Source organism: Saccopteryx bilineata, chromosome 2 (assembly GCF_036850765.1).
Source record: "Saccopteryx bilineata isolate mSacBil1 chromosome 2, mSacBil1_pri_phased_curated, whole genome shotgun sequence".
NCBI classification, from domain to species: Eukaryota; Metazoa; Chordata; class Mammalia; order Chiroptera; family Emballonuridae; genus Saccopteryx; species Saccopteryx bilineata.
Window position 1 is genome coordinate 312655687 of NC_089491.1, and position 26486 is coordinate 312682172.

General features: G+C 49.6%; 1 protein-coding gene across 7 annotated transcripts; it reads left to right on the forward strand.

Moving 5' to 3' along the window:
- Window positions 1-935: 935 nt before the first annotated feature.
- On the forward strand, window positions 936-25430 carry LOC136326214 (protein CROC-4-like). 7 transcript variants are annotated; one of them, XR_010729412.1, is made up of 8 exons: window positions 8448-8646; window positions 15722-15820; window positions 16382-16547; window positions 19053-19105; window positions 22755-22872; window positions 24300-24362; window positions 24721-24774; window positions 25100-25430. XR_010729412.1 is itself a non-coding variant. In XM_066261824.1 (7 exons), exons 1-5 carry the CDS (start codon window positions 959-961, stop codon window positions 22825-22827), a joined length of 420 nt encoding a protein of 139 aa, XP_066117921.1. In that variant the 5' UTR covers window positions 936-958; the 3' UTR covers window positions 22828-22872; window positions 24300-24362; window positions 25100-25429. The 7 variants fall into 7 exon arrangements, 1 of the variants encoding a protein (XP_066117921.1); XM_066261824.1 differs by lacking the exons at window positions 8448-8646; window positions 24721-24774 and adding an exon at window positions 936-987 and having other exon boundaries at window positions 25100-25429; XR_010729407.1 differs by lacking the exon at window positions 24721-24774 and having other exon boundaries at window positions 25100-25429.
- The last annotated feature ends 1056 nt before the right edge of the window (window positions 25431-26486 follow it).

Sequence of the window (26486 nt, forward strand, 5' to 3'; positions counted from 1 at the left end):
TAGCATGCAGGCCTGCTGTCTGTTATATCCAGCTCAGACTGAGTTCCCATGCAGGCCAGGAAGAGTGGGAGGGAGAAAGAGGGAGGGCTGAGGTGGGGGTGAGAGAGAGAAAAGAGACCCGACCATTGTACCAGTCTGAGCCCCAGTTTCCAGCAAATATTGAGATCTGGCCCTGGAAACCAATTCCCAAATTGCTCTTCCTCCTCTAAAGACAAGATAATTTATCTACTACTACTAATTTATCTGCTCTTCTCTTGTCTAGACTCTTAAGTGCTGGCCTTCACCACTGCCTACTTTGTTCCCCCACTCCAGCTCTCAGCCTTCATCTGCCATTGTCACTTTCTCCTTCCCAGCTAAGATCTAGATTTGTGATAGTTGAGCTGACAGGGACAGGGAGTGGGGGCATTTTGTGAAGGAGGGACTGGATCACCCTGAACCTCCAAATGGCAAGTTTTGCCCTCCATCACTCTTTACCAACTCGACTCCCCAATAAGATACAGCATGTAATCATGCTCTCAAGTTCCAAGGTGAATTAGAACTGGAAGGAGACTGGGGACAGGGGTACTTCTGTTACACCCTTTCTCTTGCTTCTGCTGAGGATGAGGATGGCCTGGAGAAACAATAGCTTCCCTTAGTCCCTTATCTTGTCTCAGGTTAGAAAAGGCAGAGGGACGAGGTGGGACACAGTGAAGATGACAAAAATCCCTTCCCACACAGACATAAGAAGGAAGAAGGAAGGGGCTCAACAGAGTGGGTTGTTATTTTGGTGGTGGTGGTATCTCCAGACAGGGACAGCACCCTCTTTTTGCTGCCTTTCCAGGGTGAGCAGCAAGAGAAGGAAAGAGGCAAGCGAAAATCCTGAATGGAGAGACAGATGCTACGTCATCATCGGAGCTGCATCCTCCCCTCCACAAGAGGCAAGGAGCCAGGGAGAGAGACGCAGTCCAGCGGCAGGGCCATGGATCCGTCTCTCCTCACAGAAGCCCGGTAAGTGGCCATTCCAGAGAGTCTTAACCCCCTCTGACACCTGGGCTGGAGGTGGGAAGGGATCCCCTAAAATCACTCAAGGCACCCTAACCTTTGTACTTTGCCCATTGACTGATGGGGGCGGGTACAATAACCACAGGAAAGAAAGGCTGATAAAGGTTTAGGGAGTGACCAAAGGGGTGAGGCATGTGTGTGGAGTAGCTGGCAGAGTGGGTTTCATATTCCACTTCATGGGCATCTACAGAGGCAGCTGAGACAGCAGCCCTGACCAGCCAGCCACCGGGAGCACCCCTTGGTCCCCCTCCTGCCCCTTGCCCTGGCGAACTAGAGACAGCTCACTAAGTTTGTCAGCGGGATTCAGGGGGGCTTTAGGGTCATGGTGCTACTGATCCTGTTAATCTGCCTGCCTTTCTCACTACAAGACAGGACCAACATCTTAATGCTTATACCAGAGAGGCAGGGAGGCAGATTGTAGTGGAGATGGGAGGGAAGAGAAAATGGTTCTGTGTTTGGACTCCTGACATTCTTCTCTTGCTCTGGCTCTTATTCCTCTGTGCCCCAGAAACCTCAAGTGTTAGGGGAGGACGAAGTCTGAGGGACTGGAGGGATGCGAAGAAAGGAGTCACATTTCCTAAACGGTGGAGATCGGAATTAGAAAAATATCCGAAAACATCTGATAGGAATTAGATTAATTTTATTCCCTTCTTCCCTGCTTTTCCCATAAGCTGGCAGGTGGGGAAGGAGCTGATGGAAGCTTAAGGGCAAGTGAGGTTTTGGGAGCAGATGATTAGGTTCTAGAAGGGGGAGAACTCTACTTCAGCCTTCATCAGACCCATCTAATAGTGTGGGTTTTATTTTTTAATTTCTTTTTTTTTTTTTAAAGAAAGCCGGAGGATATAGAAAGAAGGCACTATTCTCACCCCTACCCCCCATTTACATTGTGCTTTCTGGGAGACTGGCTGGGACCATTGTAAGGCAGTGGAGGCTGGAGGCCAGCATAGTATTTCTGGTATCCCGAAGGCCAGATTTCTGGGTAAGGCTGAGGCTGCCAGACACCAAACATGCATACGCATGTTCCATGCCTGCTGGGCTGTGATTCTTGTTACCACAACCTCCTCAGTATTGTGTGTGGGGTGTGTGGCAGGGCAGAGATCGGTGAGGAGAGGTACAATTGCTCCAGGGACCCCATGACATTTTTTTTTATTTAGATGGAAGAAGAAGCCAGAGGATTCCCAGTGTGCTTGTGCCTGTTTTCTAGCAAGTCTGCAAGTTGGGGCGTGGGGTTGCTTCTCTCTTTGGTATGAAGTTAATTTATAAAATGAATGGGCTAGAAGAGCTGAGGCTGAGGGCCAAGTGGGTATTTGTGGGTGTTAGAAGTGGGGATGCTGCATTCAAAGCTTGGATTTAAGGCTTATCCCTACTCCCCAGCCCCCCTTTTCTCTGATTTCCTCTGCATTTAGTCAGGTTATCTTCTTAACTTTTAAGAAAAGAAGAATTAGTTGTGGAATTGAGTTTGAGGTAGGAGGGTTCGCCATCTTTCCCCCAACACATTCTCTCTCTCTCTCTTTCCTCTTAGTATTTTAGGATCTGGGTCACCCGTGGTATACATGTCATTTCCTCAAATCATACTTTAGTCTGAAAGCAAAATATTGGAAAAGTAAGACTGTAAACTATTGAGACCGGATTCTATACCCAACATTAAAATAGAAAAAAACCCCTGCATTAATTCACACCTTTTGTATGTGTGAAAAAGGGAAGGAGAGGAAGAGGGAGAAAATGGATAGATATGAGATATGTTTTTATAGATCCTTAGTGACATGCATGAGTGGATGATAGGTAAATAGGTAATTACAGAGATGAGAACAGAAAGCTAGACATAACATGATTGACTAGCTTAACTGCATAGCACTTTACAATTTACAATGCAATTAGATCTAGACAGACAAAAATACATTTTTTACCCCATATTCTTCATTCTCTTCTGAGCATGATTACTGACAGACCATGAGCAGCAAAAATATGTGAGGAGATTGTGTCTACTGGGCAGAAGGTTATTCCTGGAGGTTTAAGTCAGAAGGGCTACTGCAACTCCACAGGCTCCCTTCAGACCCCAGCCCGAAGCTTTTAGATGCAGGCAGAGGGAAGTTGTGAGGATGGGGCTGGGTTAGAGTCCTCCCGATAAGATGGAGATGGAGCTGGAGCTGGAGAGGTGCTGGCCAGGGGCCTTGCCCTCCCTGCATATCTATACTTTTTTTGCTTGTCTATCTCTCTGAGAAGCCTCAAGTTCTGGCAATTGAAGAGAGAAACTTAGACTATGTCATAAAAACATAAAACTAAAATACAAAACAAAACAACCCCCCCCCCATAAAACTAAGAGAAAAGGAGTTGGTGAGAGGATGACAGGGAGACAGGGGTGGGAGGGTGTTAAGGAGAGAAGATCAGTGCCTCTTAAAGGGCTTTAACTTTTGTGTTCTCCTCCTTCACAGGAGCTGGGCATCCGAGAAGAAGCCTTGTTTGTTTCTGGTGTCATCGTAGGTGGCCACCTTTGGCTTTGGGGGCATTTATTTATTCATTGATTGAGGAGAGAAGAAGAGAGGGAGAGAGAGAGAGAGAGAGAAGTATCAACTCATTGTTCCGCATAGTTGTTCTATTTAGTTGTGTATTCATTGATTGTTTCTCCTATGTGTCCTGACTGGGGGCTGATCCTCGGTGTGTCAGATCGACACTTTATCCTTTGAGCCACTTGGCTAGGGTCTTATTTGTTTGTTTTTTATGGTGTGATGGGTGTGGGAGAGAAGGAAAGCTGGCCCTGTGTCACCTGTTTTCTCTTGTTCTCTATACCTCTCTACCCCACTTCCTGTCTCTTCTAGCTTTTAGTGTCTGTTTGGGATCTACTCCGATTGTAGTAAGACCTGTATAGTCACTGGTAATGGGAACGGAACTAAGTAGTTTAGGAATGAAAGGCTATCCTGAGACCCATTCTGTGAGAACGAAGCATTGTGGATTCAGGGAACTTTTCCCACTTCTCTCAGGGCTCCTGAGGGCAGAGATGGAGGCCAGCTGACCCTGGGGGAGGTGGTTGGTTGCAGAAGGGAGTAGAGATATCACTTGATGGCTTACAGAAGTGACAAAGGAGAGAAGTGTGGGTTGTGGTGAGTGGGTACCTGGGAGCTTAGAGCCCTGTGACTGGGTGTGTGTGCCAGCACATAAGCACTGGGACGTGGTACTGTTGGGAGTATCTGTGGAGATGTCATCACATCTATCTTAGTTGATAGTGTGTGTGTGCCTGCATGTGTGTCTGCATGCAAAACACCCCCACACACTCATGCTTTTGCCCCTAAAGGAGACCATTTGCTGATAGCCAACCCTTTAACATCTCTGTCACCTTGTTCTCACCTCCCTGACTCCATAGGGCTCTTAGGCAAGCAAGTGAATTGTGGGTTCAAGGGCAGAACTGGCAGCGATAGGGTAGGCACTGCTTAGACAGGCCCGAGGAATTCTCAGGCTGGCCTCTCAAGAGCAGAAAAAGCACTCTCAGGGGGAGGAGAGAGCAGTGTCCCCAAAGACAAAATCTTCCAGATCATGTCTTTATGCACTCTAACCTCATCTGCCTAGGTGGAGATTTAAATATATATACTTTTTTCCCATAGATTCATCATTAATGGTAATTCTTATTTTTATTTGTCACTATTCTATAGATAATGCAGATATTCTCTAGCAAAAGAATAATGTATGATAATGTCTATAATAATTATGCATCTAGAAGACAGAATTAATACCTGAACCTACCCTCCTCCAAATGCAGCTTTCACCTGTATCTTCAAGGCAAGTTAACCTGATAAATAAAATAAAGAGAAAATATGCTTTTAAATTACCTGAATATTTCAAGAGAGTGGCTTAACAGCAAAGTGTATTTTGGGACCCAAATTTTAAGTATCTGTCCAAAAGCTGCATCTGAGATGATAATGTAGTGTACGTTCTTCTATCCGTGTTCCTTTCAGGCACACAGACAATGGGTGGGCATAAGGACCAGAGGGATGAGGGTGGAGATTGGCACTGGCAAAGGATGCAGTCTCCTAGGCCGAGAGATTTACAGACTCAGATCTGCACCAGGGATTTGGTGTGCCCTCCTCACAGTGCCCCAGAATTCCCCTGGAAGGACTCAGGGTGGGGTCTGCAGACCAGCACTCTATAGAACACTGCAGTGGACTGGGCTGTGTGCTGAAAGCAGAGGGTTCTGCTTCAATTGAGGCCTTTCTACAGAAACTAAGGCTGGTGTGCCAAGTACAAAGGGGACCTAATGCACGCATTTTGCTACTTATAGGTCTGCTGTATCCAACCTCTAGATAGTAGAAGAGTCTCTTCTAGTCAAAGGAACTGCAATAGTCACTATCTCACACACACACTAAACACAAATCCCCCCATCCTCTCACACATACTCCCAGCCCAGATCATACAGGACACACATTTTGTCAGTATTCTCCCTCTCCACTCATAATGCAATCAGTTTTCATGACAGTCAGACTTGTAGAAACACACCTTTATTAATTCTTTAATTACCAAGCATCCGTCATGTCTTAGGCATGTGTTAGATACCACGGATTTGAATATATATGAAATTGCCTCTGTCCTTGATGAGCTGTCTCATTTGCTACCTGAATTAGTTTCTTTTTTGAAATATGATTTAACATACTGGACAAACCAATCCCATGAAAATGGTGGGTAGTTTTCTGCTTCTTTCTTGTCTTACCACTCCATCTCCTTTGCAGTAAGGACAGCAGATGTCTAGCTCACCTTCATCCCCGAGCAGGAGCAGTTAGAGATTGGTTGTCGTGTCCACCAGACAAAACCAAGCAGTCATTTCATCAGAAGACTGGACACAGAGGGAAATTTCATGCAGACAGTGCCAAGACAATTTAGACTAATCTCTATTTTTTTTGTATGGGGGCCTCCTTAAATTTAGACACTCTGTTTAGGCTGAGGTACCTCTGTAGAACCCAATGCCACAGTAAGAGGCAGGGGATCTAGCTCTTTATTTAGCTACTTTGGGAAATTTAGATATGTGCCCATTTCTCTCCTGACTTTGGTTTTGAGGAAGTCTGGTTCAGTCTGAATTTGGTCAGTACGGGTGGGGGCACGTGTGGGTCTCAACTGGGCAAGGAAACTTCTGTCTGCCTCCAACAAAAAATATGTCAGTGGCTGAAAGAGAAAGGAAGTTCATCCTGATCCCAGTTGCCTCTTGCTAAGTGTGTGGATGACCGAGGTATAGGGCTGTAGAAATCAGGTTGGGCTCCTCAGAGGGCAGGAGAATTGGCTGGAAAATGGTGACAGAGAAGAAAGGGGACAATATTAGCTAGCAGGACAGCTAGCTCTCTCCCACAAACTGACCCTAACCTTCCAGGCACTGGATCAGGGTAGAAAGGAGGAGAAAAGTTCACTTAAGGGATCTTTTGAGAGGGCAAATGGGAAAATCTTTGTGGGTGAAGTTGGTGATATGTCTGGAGAAGTGTAGACCCTATGTAGGATTGCTGGAATGTCTAGAGATTATTTGGTATTCTATAAAGGGTTGTGAGGTGGTGTACTGAGAAATATTTGAGGAGGTCTGTAGGCACAAAGAGAAAAGGCAGAAGAGGCCTATAGTTCCCCTGGTATGGGAGGTGCACTTAGGGAATGCATTTAGCAACATCCCAGTGGGGTGGATCTCCCTGTGAGCGTGTTTGAGGTTTCTGCTTTTCTACAATTGTACTGGAGCACCAGGGGCCCCAATACTCCCCCAGTGTTCCATTCTGAGCTGTAGGGGCACCTGGGAGGGGCAGTAGGAAACAAAGTAGGGAGTCTCTTTCCCTTACCCCACATCATTGGCCAGTATGCTCCCAGATCTGGAAGAGTAAATAATTGACACTGTGGAAGCATCTAGAAAGTCTTTCCCTTGAGTAGGGCCCTGAGGTACTGTGGAGGCTAACAGAGGAAAAAGTTATGCCAAGCACAGCCCTGAGAATGTCCTAGCCTGGGGAAATCTGGTAATCTGCTTCAGCTCCATTCTGCTGTTTTGGTAGGGAAAGAAACACATGGTCCCTAGGCTTCATCCTATTTTGAAGTGTCCTCCATCTCATAATCATGCAGCAATTATTCAGACACCCTCCAATCTTTTAGGGAAGTACCAGTGAAACTCACTGGCCATTGGCTTGCATCTAACTAAAGCCAAGAGCATTCAGGCTCAGCTTTGTCTTAGACTGCACAGAGCTACAGTCCTGGGGAGGATGAAACAACCTGGCCAGGCCTGATGGCCCAGCCAGGGGTACCCTAGAGCCCGTCCCAGTTGGTGTGGTGTTCAAGGATGCCTGGAGATAGGAACAGCCCGCAGTAAGCAGACAGACGCCACGTTTCTAAATCGCAGGATTTTTAAAGAAAAGGGGTGGAGGGTAGGATCAGGGAGGTGCAAATTAGCTCGGGACCAGGGCTTGGCCACCGAGCTGGCTCTCAGAATGCTCTGCCAGGCCACGAAAATCCGAATCCTGCCTGCAGGCCCGGTGGCGTTATCCGGCTCTGATTCTCCCAGCCAGATGGGTAGCCAGGTCAGAAAAGCCCAGAATCTGAAACCTTACTGAAGAGTGATCCTTCTCCTGTTACCCCAGCTCTCCAGCCACCTGGAGGTGGAACCTAGGTAGAGGACCCGGGCTGACGGATGGAAGCACACCGGCTAGGGGAAGGAGAGGAAGGCGCTAGCAAGGGCCTACGTGGCTGAGTCAAAATCTGCAGCTGGGATCCTCCAGCCTCTCCCACCTGGAACTGTGAACAGTTTCAAGAGATACTCGCGTTTCTGCAGGACGAAAAACGAGGCCCAACCTCTCTCCAGACCCTACATCTCCCAGTGGAGACGTCTTCCAGAATCTTTCCCTCACTGTTTTGGATTGAAAACCAACAAGAAAGGTTCCTGCCCGTCCTAAAAGATTAGGATCACAGTTTGGGAGGAATCAGAACCCGAGAAGCACAAAGAATATCCTAATGAGAGGGAGCAGGAAGAGATAGCCTCCAATCATTTGGGTTTTTTGTGTTGTTTTTTTTTACATCTTTGAGCCCTGGTTCTGATGTAGTATACCTAGGGCCAAAATGGGAAATGTAGGACCTACAAAAAGAGTGAGGTTGGGTATCAAAGCCACAAATGGCAATGGATTGGAGATGGCAGGCGGGTTGTAGGGGACGACTGAGGCAGTAGGAGGCTGGAAATCCGCACACAGACCTAGTGGTTCCTCCCCGCCCCATTCCCCCGCCATTCTCAAGGGATGGGGCGCCCCAATTGCGCGCTCGGGCTCAAACAGGAACGAGGGGTGGGGGGGGTGGGCAACAAAGCGGTGACGTCAAGCTCGGCGGAGCCAATCAGAGGATGGCCTAGGGAGGGAGCGTGAAAGGATGAATGAAAAGTCCGGAGCCGGAGCTGGCCGGGGCCAGAGCCTCGGCAGAGACTGAGAGCCGGGGAGGTAAGACCTGCTCTGTCTGTCCTGCTCCCTCCGCTCCGCGGAGGCTGAGATTCGGGTGGGCGTCTCCGTCCCGGCGCCTGCTGAGCCCTGGCACCCTGGACCCAGGACAGTAGCGCTCCGTGCGCAGGAAGAGCCCGAGAGGACAGCACCCGAGAGCACCGATAAGCACCTTGGGCTCGATGTAAGTGGCCTGGCCGGCTCGGGGTCCGAGAAGGGGAGAGCGCCTCGGAATCCAGAGTGCCTGTGCGTCAGCCACGAGGGGCCCGCCGAGTCCCACATCTTCCTAGGGGCCCCCAGGACCTTCTGGACGAATCTCATTTCTCATCAGAACCCCCGCCAACCCCCAGGGCACCTCTCGCCTAGGACCCCCCTCCCATTTCACCGTCCTTTGTGATTTTTGGAGCTCTTGGTATAATGCCGTTTCTCTGGGGAGTCCTTCAGGGCCTGGGGCTCGGCTCGCCCGTCCTGCCCGCCCTCCACTTTTCCTCCCCGCACATCATCTCGCTGGCCTGTCCCGGCTCCCTTCCCGGGGAGGGTCTTTGCCTTCTTCTCTCCCGGACCGACTTGCCTGGAAGTCTCTGGGTCGCCTGAGACTTCCCTCTCTCCAGATTGCTGGGATTTCCCTGTTTCTTATTGGGGCGCCTACGGTGTCTCACCCCTCAGGTCTCTCTGCCCGTTCTCCTTTACACGGCAGCTGGATCCGGCCCGTTTCCTGCACGAGCTCAGCTCCGCCTCCACCGCCTTCGCGAGTTGGGGGACTTGGTGGGGCCGGCCCCGAGCCTCCCGCTAGGACCCCCGCGCCGGGGCTCGAGCTCTGCGGAAGGCTGAGGCTCGGGCTGTCGGGCGCGCCTCGGACCTCCTAGCGGAGGGCAGCGGGAGACCCGGCGAGGGTGGGAGGCCCCGCCGCGGTGCCTGTGGGCTTCCCGGGTGGCACGAAAGCCCGTGAGTCCCCCGTCCCTAGAGCCAGCGGAACTCCCACTTCTGGCTCGAACAGGGAGCGGGAAACGCGGCGTCCGAAGCTCTGAGGTCCGGGTCTGGGGGAGATCCCTGGACTTGGGCGCCAACGGCCGGCGCGTCCTTTCCACGCCTTTCTCAGTCTCTGTAGCGTCCGCATCCCTGTGCCTCTGAGTCTCCCGGTCTCCGACCCCGTTTCCCTCTCCGCCCCCACCTCCGTCCGGGTCCCCTCCCCCACCCTCACCGGCGGGCACCGGGCAGGCGGCGGCGGCGCTGCTGGCGGCGGCAGCCCGGAGGCTGCGTGGAAGAGGCGGCGGCGGCGGCCAGGAGGCGGGGTTGGTTGTTATCTTTGGTTATCTAGCTGTATGAGTGGTGTGGAGTCTTCATAAAGCTAGATAACCGAAAGTAAAAATAACCCCATACACTGCGCAGCGGGGCCCGGGGAAAGCGGCCGCGCGGGCGGGGGAGGCTGCAGTGAGGACTTAGCGCCCCGGGGACCCACGGGCTGGAGGAGGCGCCGCGGGGGCCCGCGGCCCGCGAGCCTAGACCGCACGGGTCCAGGCGGCTTCCAGTCCCCTCGGTAGGTGGGAGTCGCTCTTCCATTTCACTTTGCCAGGTGCAATGACTTCCCGAGCTGAACTGGGAAGCAAGCAAGAAGCATGTGGCTCCTCCTCGGGCTGGGGCCTTTCCCAGCAGTCTGAGGATGGAGTCACTGCTGGGGGAGCTGCTCCAAGGGAGGATCTGTGGGGGCAGCACCTGGAGCTCCCAGCCCAGGCCTCTCCGCGGGCTCCCGCACACAGTTTCCTGCAGGCTACCCACAGCTATTGCAGAGCTGGGAGCTGAGGCCGCCGTGAGGAGGTCACCTAAGAACGCCGGTCTCTGCATTTGTGGCTCTCTGAAGCCATGTCGGTCTGTCCGGCTTGGTTGGGAGCTGAGAGTGGCCGAGTAGAGATAAGTGGAAATAGGGCTAGAGGTGCTGGGTGGGGGACACTCGGAAAGAGGACGGGGTGACTAGGGAACCGTTTGGCCCGGCCTGGGTTCTGAGGCAGTGTATTTCTCAGCTCCCTTGTTTCCATATTCGTTGCTCCTTACAACTCAGGACCTGAGTCTGGTGTCTTGAAAAGCTTCTCCTACCAGCTTTGTCTTCACTGACCAAAGGGGTTGAGTTGGAGTCTTTCAGGACCTTCCCACCTCTCTCTCTCTCCCTCTTTCTCTCTCTCTCTCTCAAATCATCTCCAAGAGCAAATGTTCTTAAAGAGCTCAAACACAAAAGAATTTGTAGCTTAGTATTTATGCTGCCCAAAGAAAGCAAAGAATTAGAAATTAATCAGGGCCATTCCTAAAAGAATCCATTTATCTGGCCTGACCTAAATATTTTCAGCAGGAGTGTTTAGGTGCAAATGAGAGGAACATGGTCTCTAGAGTCACTTGGTTAGATAAAAGTAAATGTGGCCACAGCTAGAAGTAGCCCCCTCTGTATTTATTACCTCTTTCCATCCATCCCACACTTCCTGGCATTCCAGAACACAAGCCAGAGCAGTTAAGGAGTAAAAAAAGGGCAGGAGAATTGGACAAAATGACTTTGTACTAACTCCAGTTGCCAGTGTAAATTTAAAATTTCTTCCCAGGAACTGATTTTTTTTAGCTGGAAGATTATGATTCAATTATAGATTATGTGGGGGAAAATATTGGGGAATCCAAACTAAAACAATTGTGCTTCAGAGAGCCTAGAGAACATATGTTTTCTTCCTTTCTAAGGTTTGGAGGAAGGAGAGATTAATGACCTCTTGCTTTTTCAGCTGTTTAGAATTTTGGGAGTTTTGTTTTTTGAGGGAGGCAGTTGGAAACAGGATTAGGGAGAAGAGGAGCAGGTTTGGGGCAGGGACTAATAATCCTTAACCCCACACCATGCTGTCAGGTCATAATGCTCTGCCTACATGCCTGTCTTAGATCCTCCAACACTGTGGTAGCTGTTTTTAGCCCTATTTTACAGATGAGGAACCACTGACTCAAATGAATTTCTAAGCTCTTTTTTTTTTTTAATTTTAGAGAGGAGAGACAGAGAGAGAGGGAGAAAGAGAGGAGAGACAGAGAGAGAAGGTGGGGAGGAGCTGGAAGCATCAACTCCCATATGTGCCTTGACCAGGCAAGCCCAGAATTTCGAACCGGCGACCTCAGCATTTCCAGGTCGACACTTTATCCACTGCGCCACCACAGGTCAGGCTCAAATGAATTTCTATGTCACTCATTGGTTTTAAACCCATTGCTTTTTCCACTGTTTTATTTTTATTTTTTAAATTTATTCATTTTTTTTTTTTTAGAGAGGAGAGAGAGAGAGAGAGACAGAGGAGAGACAGAGAGAGAGAAGGGGGGAGGAGCTGGAAGCATCAACTCCCATATGTGCCTTGACCAGGCAAGTCCAGGGTTTCGAACCGGCGACCTCAGCATTTCCAGGTTGACGCTTTATCCACTGCGCCACCACAGGTCAGGCTGTTTTATTTTTTTAAATGTTACTTTTTTATTTATTGATTTGAGAGAGAGAGAGAGAGAGAGAGAGAGAGAGAGAGAGAAGATGGGAGGGAAGAAAGAGAGATATCAATTTGTTGTTCCACTTATTTATGCATTCACTGATTGCTCCTTATATGTCCCTTGACCGGGGATTGAACCAGCAAACTTGGCATGTCTGGATGAGGCTCCAACCAACTGAGCTACACAGCCAAGGGTCCACTGCTTTACATTTACTTGTGAGAGTATCTGGAGAGGGTAAGGTGGGGAGACTAAGCTAGGGATGAGCTGAGGGGGTTGAAATCAGGGAAGAAGAAAGGGCCAGCAGATGCAAGGCCTGGTGGTGACCATGGGCTGAAGAAATATGTCTCTTTTTTTTTTAACTTCTCATTTCTCTGGTTGGACTTATGATCTGCTGAGGCTCATCAACATGAGACTTAGAATCTGTATTATTAAGCACAATGGGTTTATGTTATAATTATTGTGTCCTGTTAGCACATTTGACCACAGTATCTCCAAAAGAGAACAGATGGACTGAGGGGAACTGATGGGTTGAGGGTTTACATTCCACAAAACAAGTGTTGCAGTGGAAAGGGGGGATAGAGGCCAGGAGGATGTGGGGGTGAGCATTTGTGTCTGCCTTGTGTGTTTCTGCAGGTGTGTGGGTGGGGCTGTCAGAGTGATGGGTAACTGTGCTTGTGAGCTGTGTGTGTCCGCTTCTGAGAGAGTGAGACACTGAGTGGTGTGTAGCCTTGTGTGAGTGTGGATGTGTGTGATTCATGATGGGCAGGAAGCTCTGCTGTGAGACAAGGATGCCTGACTATGTATGGATATAAATCCACTAGAGGAACAGGCATACTGGGATTGGGGGAGGCATTAACCAAATGCAGACATCACAGTGACACCATTGAGTCCTGCCTTCCACCTCCTCCAACCTTTATACAAAATAGCACCTCCTCCAGTTAAACCCAAGATGAGAATTGATGAAATGGGGTGCAGGAAAGCTGGCTTGAAAGGGGATGGGAGGGCCTCACCAGTTAGGAAATTTCTTCCTTTGTATCATAACACTTCTCTCTGTGTCCAAGAATTTTTAGTTTTATTCTTCAGATCTTACAATGTCCATCTATTCCTATTGGAAATCAAATTCTAAGCTGATTTCTTTATTAATTTCTGTCTTCAGTCCTTCATCCCAAGACCTTCCCATTGAATTCTGAGTCCAGGAGTTCAAAGGCAATTTCTTCCTAAGTATCTGACTCAAGTTTTGCATTATCATTCATACCCTTATCCTGGGACAAATTTTTCCCAATTCTAGGCATTGAAAGAAACTTGTTGAAATGTTCTTCCATGATCATCACAGCCTGAGGAGAGACAGAAAGAAAGAGCAAATGTGACTGACCCAGGTCTGTCTTGAGGGGCCATAATTTATACATCTCTGAGCCTCAGCTTGGATGTTTGTATAATGGGGATAAGAATGTATATACTCGGGTTGATACATTGAGCAAATGACAAATTCTACATGGAAAATCTTATAATATGTTATGATAACCATGGGTAGAGATTCTTAGATTGCAGAAGGGTTAAAGGCTACAGTTTGGAACTGCTCTTTGAAAGCACATGATTGATCTCAGAATGCAAAAAGAGCAGCTCTTTGGCATATTCTTAACCGAGGAGCTCAAAGCATTTAAACCTAAGGAAGTTTCTTCTGCTTTTACAGCTTTGGGAGTCAAAAAGGACTCCAGGGACCTGGGTAGGCAGTGTCTGAAGCCTAGAGAGAGGACAAACTGCCCTTGGGAAACCTGTTAAGGAAAGAGACTGAAGTCCACATGGCAGAATGGCCATTGTGTTTTTCTCCTTAATGGATTTTACCACTTGTTTGTAAGAGTACTTATGATTGGGAAACTGACTTATATATATAGAGATAAGTCATGTGTAAATGACAATTCCAAGTTTACTCCAATAAGCTTCTAGTTACTAAAAACATAGTTTATTAAATTAAAGAACAAGTTAGGTAGTAGGTATAATTAACAAACCTAATAGAGACCTTTCCATCATCATGCAGACTTTTCTTCATTGCGGAGTGACTTTAAGAGGGGGTGTTTTCTCTTCTCTTGCCTCCCAGCCCAAACTTCCCAATCCCCAACTTCCCAAATTGGTAATTTACCAGAGAATCTCTGGCGCCTCTGCATTCTTCATTTGGAAGTTCTTGGTCTGCACTTTTCATGGCTTGGGTGTTGGAATGCTGATAATTATTTCTTCACCTCCTTCCCAATACAATGCTCTGGAGACAGACTGACATTTCTACCATCTTTCCTTAGCTGTTGATACCTGAGATATCTTGAAGTATTATGGCACTGTTTCATTTAGAAGCAGGATATGCCAACTTCTCTAGGAGCTAAGTGATTTTAGCTTAATGCTTTAAAATCATTGGAGGAAAAGAGGAAACAAAACTGTAAAAACATTCTTGGAGCTTTGAGGAGAATGAGGAACAGGCTTGTGGAAGGTAAAAGTGAGTGGGTGCATATTGAGATAGGAGAGAAGAGAAAAGGGGAACACTTCCTTGCCACCCAGGCTCTCCCAGGACACAGAGTGATACCCCCCTCCTCCTGCCCTAATCCCCCATTAAGGCTGCTCTGAGTTTGTTATGACAGCAGCTGAAAGCAGCTGAATTGCTGTTTGCTGTGTCTGCTAATTGGGCTGAAGTGTTGGAATCTGGACACTGAAAGAGACCATTGTTGCTGTTTACCTTCCACAACTGCTTCCCTGGGGACCTTCTGGGTGAAGGGGAGAAGCATGCCCTCAGGGTCATTGCACCCATTCCCTGTCTCTGCACAGGGACCAGGTAGGGAGACAGTTCATCTTGTTGCCTTGTGGTGGTTTGAGCTTTCACAGCACAGAGAAGACAAGCCCACCACTAAGTTGGTTTCTAGGCCAGTCCCAGGCCAACAGGAGCTCTAGGAGAGTAGTCACATGCTTGTCCCCTTCCCTATTCATTCCCTTCTTCTTCAGGGGCCCTAGCTTTGCCTCCTCCAACACCTAATCTTAACAGCCAAATGTGCTTTGCACTAGAGGGATCCGTACCCATGCACTTTTAAATTCTGCTTTCTTCCAAGACAGTGATTTTCAACTTGGTTATGTACTAAAATCACCTGGGGAGCTTTTTTAAAAATACTGATGTTTGGGCCCAGCTCCAGACCAATGAAAGCAGAGTAGCTGGGAGTGAGGCCGAGGCCTCAGTATTATTTAAAAGCTCTCTCAGTGTTTCTAATGTGAAGCTAGAGTTAAGAACCACTGATATAGGTTTATCTCTCTGCCTGGGACACAGACACAGACACAGCACGCGTGTGTGTGTACGCACGCATACACACACACACACACCCTTTTCTATCTTCCTTACTTTTACTCCCAAGTTCCTGATATCTATCACACTATCATTGTGTATCTTTGCCTGTGTATCTTCTTTATCTTTATTACTAAATTCCTTGTAGGAGTCTTAGAATTTAGGATGGAGTCTAAAGGTCAATACCATGTCAGCAACCTCAAACAGAGCTCTTCCCCAAGGGAAGGAACTATGATTCCATCTTCCTGAGAATTTCTAAATGAGATCCAGATGAGGACTGGGCTAATTCTGGACACTTTAGTCACTAGGGCTGAAGGGGTGGCATGTTCAGAGTTTCCGTGACTTTTAAGCTCTTCTTCTCTCAGAGTAGTATTGGTAAGTGGAGAAGCTTTTTTCCAGGAATACATCTACCTCTTTCCTTACTGTTTCCAAACGTTTCTGCTTCTTCTCTTTCCTTTAGCTTCTCACCTGGGGTGGGTGGGTGCCCCACCACCCTCCTGCCCTCTTTCACCAACACGTACCACAGAGTCGCCACCAGCACCACGGACAGCTCCCGGAGGTGAGTGAGATTGCTGTGCTGACCCCGGTTTAGAGGGTTACTGGTGGGTCCTACTGATATATAAATAGCTATCAAAGGCTCTAGCTTTTTTTTTTTTTTTTTTTGACGTTACTTTTTTTTTTTAAATTTTATTTATTCATTTTAGAGAGGAGAGAGAGAGGGAGAGAGAGAGACAGAGAGAGAGGAGAGAGAGAGACAGGGGGGAGGAGCTGGAAGCATCAACTCCCATATGTGCCTTGACCAGGCAAGCGCAGGGTTTCGAACCGGCGACCTCAGCATTTCCAGGTTGACGCTTTATCCACTGCGCCACCACAGGTCAGGCCTCAAAGGCTCTAGCTTTTTAAATCTGTGGGAATTATTTGCAGGCAGCTGTGGAATCACAGGGAAAGGACATAGTCTCTAGGAAATTGGGTTTGTCCACGTTGTGGAGTGTGAGTGAGAGGGACTGCTCCAACAGAAAGAAGGATTTAACCTAAGTTCACATAAAATACAAATTGAACTGACCAGATAGAGCTAAAATGAGCTTTAGAGGTCATCGACCCTGTATCCTTCATTTTACAGATCCCCAGAGAGTGGAAGAAGTATGACCAATGTCACTCTGCTGGTTAAGGGAAATGTCAACTTCTGCCAATCCAGGCTCCTGAATTCCAGCCTGGCCCACCTATTGTGTCTGATGCCTTTTTTAGAAGTCTCCCTGCCTGAGTTGTGTGGAGCTTGCCTAGAGCTGGTAGGGAGAGTTCACAGGTTGCCCCCCTACAGAAAAGGACAGGACGCATGCCTGGGCATATGAGATTTCCACACGAGCCAGGCAGGAGTGCAACTGACTGCTGTCTCCATCTGAGGGATTTGGAAGGAAAAGCACAGGGGAAGGCACACCTAACAGTAGCTGGCAAGTCCATGGGAGAAAAGACACGGGGTCAGCCATCTGCCAGGGCACAGAGGCCAGTGGATGGCCACAAGGAGTCTCCAGAGGCCAGCAAGAGCCATGCAAACTGGAACAGGGCCTGGGAAAGGCCCTTCTGTGTGCCCTGGCCCGCTCCCCCAACATCATGAGCCTAGAAACAAAGGGGCCATTCTCTCTAGGATTTGATGGCACCATCTCCGGCTGGCAGTGCCAGGTGGTGGGGGGCAACAGGGGATGTCAATCTATTATCCCCCCCCCAACTCCTAGGTCTTCTGGGGCTGGATGTTGGGGAGGTGGGTGTTCCATGCTATGTTGCCATGGCAACCACTCCAACCCCCACCTTCCAAAGCACAAAGAGAGACAGCTTTCACATACATACCCCCCACTCCCAGGAAGAACCTGGGTCTGGCTGAGAATCTTCCCTTGGGAATCCTCTTTCTGATGCACAAACCATGGTGTGCATAAGCATCACCCCCTTTTCAGCACCCAGAGCTAAAAAGGTTGGGAAGCTGGTGAATCCAAAATCTCTGGGCAAGGCTGTGCAAGTGAGCACAAGTCCCTTGTGCTTAACTCTTTCTCCTCCCAAGCTCTCCTGGCCCTTACCTATAGTCAAGGTTATTCTAGGCCTTCTCAGCTGAAGCGATTGAGGCCTTGACCTATGTATGCTTAGCCAGAAGTGAGAGGTACCCTACTATCCCTAGCAAACCTCCAGGCTGTGAGAACAAAGAGGGGGGGTCATTCCTGCCACCCTCCATCTGCACCCCTCCGCCATTACTCATTAGGCATTCTGCCCCCTCCTTCCGCTCGTTAAGCCTGATTTGCATAGATTTGCATAATACAACTTATTTGCATTCCAGGAGGCTTGTGGTAAGAGCCAGGAAAAGGGGGGAGGGGAAAGGAGAAGAGAAAAAAGGGGAGAGATTTTGTTTTCATCAAAGTGTGTGTGTAGTGGAGGGGAGGTGGCAGGAAGAGGACAGAAATAAAAACTCACACTACTTTCTTTCTTTCCTTCTGCCCTCCCTTCCTAAGCTGGACTCAAATGCCAAAGAGAGGTGCCAAGGGGCCAGCTTTTCTGTCCTTCTTTGTCTTGCTTCCTCCGGCCTTGGCTCCCCAGCCTGGCCCCCCCACCTTGCTGGGCTCAGGCTTCAGAAAGAAAGAGGCAGGGGTAGGAGGCAAGGCTGTGGGAACGGAAGCAGAGGGAGGCCGCCATCTTAGGTAGCTGGCTCCTGCAAAATGGCTGTCTCTGACAGGTGTGGGCTGCAAGCCAGCCGCCCGTTGGTGGACATGGAGGGAGGTGAGATTATAAGAAGGGCTTTCTGGTTGATTAGGAACATTGCTGAGTCTTCCTACAAGTGGAATTGGGAAGAGAGGCTGGGGAGAGAAGAAAGGAGCAAGATGTGAGGAGTGGCAGCCCCAGAAGACATGTGAGCCTCACACAGGAAGAAGCAGGGGTGGTAGAGAGGCCTCTGCCCTGGGTTTAGTTCCAGAGACCCTTTCTGAGCGCCAGTGGCCAGATGATGGGGAGGACTGTGGGTAACGTAAAAAATACTCTGAGGAGCACTCCGGCTCTCAGGAACGTACCTGTGCGTTTCCGCTCCCCCTCTCCTTCCCCCGCAGGCCTGCATCTCCTAAACTCTAAGAGGCCCCACAACACCTGCAACCAGGGGAGCAAAGGGCAGTGGCAACCTGTCCTGGGCTAACCCCCGAGCCTGTCTCCAAGGCCTCGTTTTCTCAGACTTTCCAGTGAGCCAAAGCAGCCCCGCCAAGACTCTCTCCTGTTGTTTCTTCTGTCCTAAGCCCTTTCTTGTTTCACTGTTCTCAGCTTTAATAAACATACTCTCAAAAAATAAAAAATTCTGGAGGAATCAGAACTGGAAGTATCAGCAGAAGGAGGAGAGAGTAAAGTGTGGACAGGCAGGATCGGAATCACCTGACAGTTTGAGGGTCTCTCTGTGGCCTGTGAAAGGCCACTTCGTCCTTGAAGTTTAGCTCCAAGTCTTCTCTCCCCAGCCCAGCAGTCTGGCTTCAATCTTCATAACTCTGGTGAAACTGCACCCTCTTGGGACAGTCACAGCCTCCACAGCTGGACCCAGCAGCCCTTGCTTAGCTTAGGCCTGGTTCCCTCTATGGGACATTTCATACTGATATGCAGTTTGTCTTCTCCTTTGTCCTTTGTTCTTCTCATATCTCTGACTATTATTTCTGGGTTCTATTCATCCAGACCTCTAGGTCAACCAGTCCTCCAGACAAAAATGCCCTCCAAATTTCAGCTATGAGCCCTTTTTCTCCCCCTTTTCTTGTGACTCTCATTCACTTATATCATTTCAGCCATCATTCCTGAAGACTTTCTGGAGGGGGTCAAAAGATAGAGGGGATAAAAGGTAAGCAAGGGGTTGTCAGTCTAAGAAGTGTGAGGAAGTGAGTGGTGCAGAGCAGACAGCATACTTGAAAGCAAGGAGGTAGGGAAGAGCCTGATGTGTCAGGGAACTAGAATGTCCAGCAAAGGGAGCCTGCTTCAGGAGGAGATAGGAAATGGAGGCAGAATTTGTTTATTATAGATCTACTGGGGGGCTGGACTTGACGGGGTTGCTGGGAAATTAGCTGACATACTTAGAGATGCTGGGTGCAAGGCACGCCTGGGGAGTAGCACATAGCCACTCCCAGGAGCAATGAGGACACCCGTGTGGAGTTGCTCACTGAGCCCAAAACCCAACCAGACACTTAAATGACTCTCAGCTGGTTCTGAACAAATGAACATATGAAAAGCCTGGAAGCTACCTGAGGAAAGATCTTTGCCTCCCCCCCCCCCACTGAAATGGCTGGTGTGTGCATGTGCATGCGTACGTGTGCATGCACGCACACACACAGAGTGGGCTTATGGGAACTCTCTGAGGAGAGGTGTAGAGAAGCCAAGGTTGATCCCCAGTGCAATGAGTGCCCTAAGGTCAGGACAGGAGATGGGCTTCTGGGGACCAAAGTGAAGAACAGAGAAGTAGGTTCAGTCCTGGGAACTTATGGGAGAGGGAGTGACAGAAGGTGGAAGGGCTATCCAGGGGTGGGCGGCACAAGGCTCTGAGGGGATTCTTCTTAGAGGAAGGGGGTGACAGGCTAAAGAGACAAGTGAGGAGATGATGACTGGCTGCCTTGCTGGGCAGTGGGGTGGAATGTGAGTTGAGGGTGCTGGCTGCTGCCCCTCCCCCAGGCCCAGCCTCTGCACAAAGACTTCTCTGAGTGGTCATGAAAGTAGCCCTGTCAGGTGAGGGGGCTTAGCTCCCAGGGGACCCATTGCGGGTGGAGTGGAATGGGGTTGGAGGAGGGAAGGCCTGAGGGGTGGCCTCAAGCTTTAACCATGTCCAGGCAGGAAAAAGAAGCTGATGGACGCATTCCCGGGACAGGCTCCTTTACATGATTCCGTCAGAACCCACAGGTCCCAGCCCAAGGCCCTGCCCCACCGCCTTCCTATTCCTTCCCAGCTGTGACTCCCAACCCCGCCAGGCCTCTCCAGCCCTCCTCGCCCAGGCCACACGTGCCCTCACGGGCTGCTGAGGCTGACTGCGCGCCAAGCCTCTCATCTCCCCAGCGCAGAGACTGTTTCAGTCTCCCACACTCCTGCTCCAGGGGAGGGCTGTGCTGGGAGGGTAGAAAGACAAGATTTGACCACAGCTGAACAGGCGTCCTAGGCCACCTCAGTTTCCACACCCACTCTTGTCCTCCCCCAAAGAGGCTTTTTCCTTTGTCTGGCCTGTGTCATGGATTCCTAACTGAGGTGTGGATAGGCTTTCTCCCCCACCTCCAGCCTTTGTTGTGTACGTCCCTTCTAATAAGTGCTTGTGCTGGGGGCCCTGAAGGCAGTAGAATGACACGCTGTCTCTACTTGCAGGTTGCTAACAGATCTGATAGAGGGTCTCTGTCCACAGAAAGGACAACAAACAGGGAGGTTTTGAGTTTTGACTCAAATCAGACTGGCTGGTCAGGATAGAAATTTGGGCTTTCCTTCCTTACTAGTGGGTGACCTTGGACGAGTCACCGAGTATCACTAACTTCTTTCCACGGTTCCCCTGAGGGTCAAACGGGCCAGAGTGAATGAGAATGTTTTGTAAGGCTGTGTGCAGATGTCCAGTGTTACTTCTAAATGCTGAGGGACACAAAAAGGCCACAGTTGGTAAGTGAGGACCATCAGGAAAGGCTTCCAGGGTTTGGGAAATGAGGGCATGGATTGCTGGGGAGGAGAGTGCAGGACTCTGGGTGCAGCTTCTGACGAAGGGCTGGGAAGCGCTCCTGGGCACTGTGGACTGGCTGGAGTGCTCAAGAAGGCAAGCGAGCATCTCACGGAGGCTGGTTTGGGAGGCACATTTCTAACAACTAGGTGGGCCTGACTAGGCGGTGGCACAGTGGATAGAGCGTCAGACTGGGATGCGGAAGACCCAGGTTCGAGACCCCGAGGTTGCCAGTTTGAGTGCGGGCTCATCTGGCTTGAGCAAAAAAAAGCTCGCCAGCTTGGATCCAAGGTTGCTGGCTCGAGCAAGGGGTTATTCGGTCTGCTGAAGGCCCACGGTCAAGGCACATATGAGAAAGCAATCAATGAACAACTAAGGTGTCGCAATGCTCAACGAAAAACTAATGATTGATGCTTCTCATCTCTCCGTTCCTGTCTGTCTGTCCCTGTCTATCCCTCACTCTCTCTCTCTCTGTCTCTAAAAAAATAAAAAAAATAAAAAATAATAATAACAACTAGGTGGTAGGCTCCTTGACCATAGTTCTCTTCATCCTCAGGAGGAACTTTCCATTGGCCCTGTGTAAATATTGTCCAGCAATCCTGAAAGTGGGGCAGGGGGCAGTGAAGCTCAGTCCCCCCATGGCCCTAACCCACTCTGCTCCCACCCTGTAGCTCACATCTCAGTCCTCAGAGGGAGAGCTCACCAGACGTCGTGCCTCCCCTGAATGTACACAACATGGTGGCCCCAAGCCCTGCTGCTTAGGATCCTCTCAAGTCCCTCATCTTGTCCCTGATCTCTCAAGTCCTGAGCTTTATCAGGAGTGGGCTAAATTCAGATTTATTTAGATCCCTCAGCCCGTGGCCCAGAAAGACTTCGCACAGGAGGGGGTGTTTGTCTCTAAGCAGTCATTTCTTGTTCAAGCAGGAGGACCTGGGAGGAGGGATTGTTTTGGCATCATCCCCATAGATAGCAGTGAAGCCTTTCGTTCTGGAAGGAGCAGGTGGAGCCTGGTATATGGAGGGAGAGCCCTGGGCACAGGGGGCATGAGCTTCACCCGGCTGGGGCTACCTTCTGCTGGGTTCAACCATCTGGCACCAGCTGCCTTCCTGGCGCTGCCCTGCAACCAACCAGACTCCTGCTGTTGCCATGGCAACTGGCTGCCATATTGTACGCAGGGCGCTACCTCATCTCTGGATTTTCCCATGGATTCCTAGAGGATAGGAAATAGATCTCCACGGATTTATCCCTTCCTTGTGATATCTATCTAATAAAAATCCATATTAATATATGATTTTTAAAAAATAGCCCAAAGCCTGACCAGGCAGTGGCGCAGTGGATAGAGCATCGGACTGGGATGCGGAAGACCCAGGTTCGAGACCCTGAGGTCACCAGCTTGAGCGTGGGCTCATCTGGTTTGAGCAAAAAGCCCACCAGCGAGAACCTAAGGTCGCTGGCTCCAGCAAGGGGTTACTCAGTCTGCTGAAGGCCCACGGTCAAGGCACATATGAGAAAGCAATCAATGAACAACTAAGGTGTTGCAACACGCAATGAAAAACTAATGATTGATGCTTCTCATCTCTCTCCGTTCCTGTCTGTCCCTGTCTATCCCTCTCTCTGACTCACTCTCTGTCTCTGTAAAAAATAAAAAATAAAAATAAAATAAACTTAAAAAAAAATAGCCCAAATGGAGGTTCTGTGCTAAATATTCTCTATGTGCTACTTAGTATGGCTAAGAAAGCAATAGTGAGATAAAATTTAAAAGATCTCCCCCAACTCTCAATTTCTATAAACAACGTTTCTTCTCTCCAACCAGGAAATTCCATGCTCTTGCTTATTCCTGTCTTGGGAAGTCCTTTTCAATGTCTAACCAGGATCTGTACTGCTGAAGCACCAGCTCTTTGATCCTTGGCTTGACATGACTAATTTGAGAGGTAAGGAAGAAACTGCCACCCAGCTTTAGTCACTTGTTTGGGCTTCCTAGACTCCAGCTATTGAGATAGGGAAACTGAGACTTGACTAGCTTGGTGAGAGATCCAAGTGCTCCTTTAGGCTTGGGGGATCCAAGCCTCAAAGTTCTTGTTTGGAGAAGAGGAGTCACTTTCACCAAATGCTTGGAAATTCTCCTTCCTTGCCCCCATGCTCACCCAGAGAAAGAGGCCAGAGCAAGAGACCCTTGGAAAGTAATAGTTACCAGGGTTTGGGGGTGTGGGAAGTCTTTGGAAGGCACACCTCCCTTCTTGCCCTTGGTAGGGTCCAACAGGGTCCCTGAGAGATCCTGAGATAGTGAGAATTTGCCCTCCGTCTGGACTCAAACAGAAGGCAGAGAATGGTCACCTTAACCTAGAGGGGCATCTACAAGGGCACTGAACAGGGCCCGACTTTTCTGCTAGGGGAACCCAGAATGAGGGGCAGGTGGGGAGAGAAAGGCCATTCTCAGCTGAGGAAGAGTGGGCTGGCAGGGAGGGGCTGGGGATAATTTATGATATCATTGTTCCCCACTCCACTTTCTCAGCTCCCACCTTCTTCCCAGACCCCTGCTACTGTACTGTTGCTAGGAGATGCTAGCTCTGTCTGGGGCTGGGTGGGTGGAACAGGTGGAGACTGTTCCATCTGGACCTCTCCTCCCCCACCCAGGGGAGGGCCCTACACCCTTCACCCAGCACACTCTCCCAGGTCCTGGTAAATTCCAGTCCCTTCTGCTGTTCTTCCCAATCCTGACAACCTGGGGCTAGGAGGGCTCCCAGACAGGATGAGGATCTGCAGCAAGGAATGGGGAGGTGAACTGTGGAGGAAGAGGTGGCAGGCTTAGTTGGGGCACCGAGGAACAGCTGACTCAGCTCGGGGTCTTTGGGAGGAAGCCCAGGCCCAGAAGAGGAGCCACAGAGTCAGGGGCACAGGCCTCAAGGAGCCTAAGTTTGAAGGAAACCAAGTCCTTATTTTGGGGGAGTTTTCAGTATGATGGGTGAGGCAGACCCATCCCCAACCCTCGTTAGTATGGTTAAGGTCAAGGTTAGGGACTTGGCAAAGACAGATTTGGGGGGTGAAGACACAGGGTAGGGGAAGGAGGAGGTGAGGCAGGGAGAAGGGAAAGAAGTGAAAAGTCTGAGAGTCTGGGTAGGAGGAAGGTGACACGTTCTGAGTAGTTGGGCAGTGTAGAGACAAGGGTCTCCTCCTCTTTCTGAAATTCTTTTCTCAGATTTTAAAGCCCTTAAAGAAGTCAGCTCAGGTGAACTTTGGGGGCTTCCAAAGCTGCTGGCTTCCAAGCCCAGATAGGGCAGGAAAGGAATTATTTGCCCACAGCTGTGCTTCTGACACCTGATTTCTGTGTAGTCCCTACTGATTTTATCTTCTTTCTTAGGCACAGCTCCCTGATACCTCAGGAAGGAAGGAACTGACCTTGATTAGGCACCCATTTGCTTGTGTAAGTCTTTTCTTAGCTGTTATCTTGGTTAGTCATCCGGAAGTCCTGAAAACTGGGTGATATTGCCCCCACTTTACAAAGGTGGAATCAGAGCTCCAAGAAAGGCATGTTGCCCAGCCTCACAGGACTAGTAAATTGGGCTGGGCTTCAAATGTGGCTTCATGGCTCCCAAGGCATATGCCCTCTCCCTCCCCTCCTGTGCTGACTTCTAGCAGAACATGCTTCAAACACAGTGGGAGGGATTGAGAGGAGAGAGGAGCATACAGGCAGGGAGACTTCTCGGGGGAGGACAGGACCATGCTTCTCAGGTGCAGGGTTGAAATCTGAGGGATGCTAAAACAGTCGTTGTAAACTAAAGACAGGACCGGGGAAGAGGCCACAGGAGCTGTGGAAGTCACTCAGATCTTTCCAGGTATGTCCCTGGTCAAGGGAAGCATGCTTTGCTCCTTCCTGAAACAAGTCCCCTGGGCCTCCACCTGTTCTCTCACCTGCTTGGCATTCAAGTCCCCACCCTGGGCATCCCTGTGCCGCATGGCCCTGGGTAGAGCACTAGAAGAGGTGTCTAGAGTCATGGCGGCCCCTTTGTTGGGGGACCCTCCCAACCCCTTCCCTTTTCTGATGGATGGGAAACCTTTCCAGGGCCACTGGATACTCTCCCTGGAAGTTTGTCCTCTGCCTCCTGCTAAGGTTTCCATCCAAAAAGAACCTTTTTCACTCTTGAATTTTTTTCTTTTCAGACCAAAGAGAAGACCCTACTTTACCCAGTTGATCTGGGTTCCAAGAAGCCTTCCTGGATTAACTAAAAGATGAGGCTAAACTCTAGGTAGTTGACTGCTTCCTCCAAGAAGCCTTTGAGCAGGATGGAAGTGGGGAGGCCCTGGCCTCCCGCCTGGGCAGCGCAGCACACCTGGAGCCACCTGAGATAAGACTGGCTTCACCATTGCTCCAGCCCCACCCCGTCCTGGTTTCTCCGGTGTCACCTGAGCTGAGATTCCTCTGAGATGGAAGTCCCATCTCCTGTCTAATAAAGACTCTTGACTACTAAACAACAGCACTAATGGTAGTGGATGTGCCTGCACAGGGTTGGGAAGGGAGGGGCTGAATGAGAGGAGGCCAGTCCTGGGCTGCCTCCATGACACCAGTGATAGAAGCCACCATTGCAACAGAAAGGGGAAGCCTCACTGAGACAGAACTCTCACGGTGGGGATGGGGGAGTAAAGCTCTCTTTGGCTCCTTCCATCTCTCAGACACCCCGAGGATCCTGGGAACACCATCCCCAATCTGATCAGTTCCAACTCAGCAATGGACTGGTGCTTCCCGCCAAGGAAGCCCCTCAATATCATGCCAAGAGTCAAGAGAATGGGAGAGATATATTGCTCCCCCAGAAAGCCTGGCCTCTGTCTCCTCCATGAAGGGACTATTCCTCAGATATGTCCTAGATTTGAACAGACCACAAAGAGAGAGCACCCCTGTGCCACAGGGCCACCCACTCCTGCTTCCTCCCTCAGTAATGACAGAAGGGAATGAATATGCCTAGCAAGAGGAATTCAGGTTAGGGAGCAGGTAGGACTTCCCAATAAGTTCTTGGGAAGGAAGCTGGGGGGGGGGCCGGGGAACCATAACAGGAAGCTGGGACTATGCTCTTGACTGCATTTCCCCCATAAAACATCTGTATCAAACAAGCTCCAAAAGACAGGTCCTTCTTCACTCTTGAGAGAGAGCTTCTGCTGGAAAGTGTTAGTAGAGTCCAGACTGCCAGCACCCTTTAAGCTCTTCACCATCTTCTAAAAAGTCCTGCTTCTCATCTAGCCACAGTCCCTCCATGGATCTATAGTCTGAATCTTGGAATTTTTCTAAATAAAAAAGCTTATGATAATACACATGATATAATTCTAATAGCACAAAAGGGGAAGTATATCTCCTTCCCATCCTTGTCTCCACCCACTCAGTTCCAGTTCTAAGAGGCAACCACTGGTACTTGCGTTCTCCCTGAGATATTCCACATGCATTCCAGCACATGTCTACACTCCCATCTAAACACAGATCACAGCTTGTTAGCTTCTCTAGACCAGGACTCCTAGCTGGAGGTCAAGGTAAACCTCAGGAGATTTTTGAATCCACTTA

Coding starts and splice junctions, on each gene's coding strand:
- LOC136326214 (XM_066261824.1), top strand. CDS start 959: ATGGATCCGTCTCTCCTCACAGAAGCCCG. Junction 988..15,721: donor TCTCTCCTCACAGAAGCCCG/GTAAGTGGCCAT, acceptor TCTTTCCTTTAG/CTTCTCACCTGGGGTGGGTG. Junction 19,106..22,754: donor AAAGATAGAGGGGATAAAAG/GTAAGCAAGGGG, acceptor CTCTCCAACCAG/GAAATTCCATGCTCTTGCTT.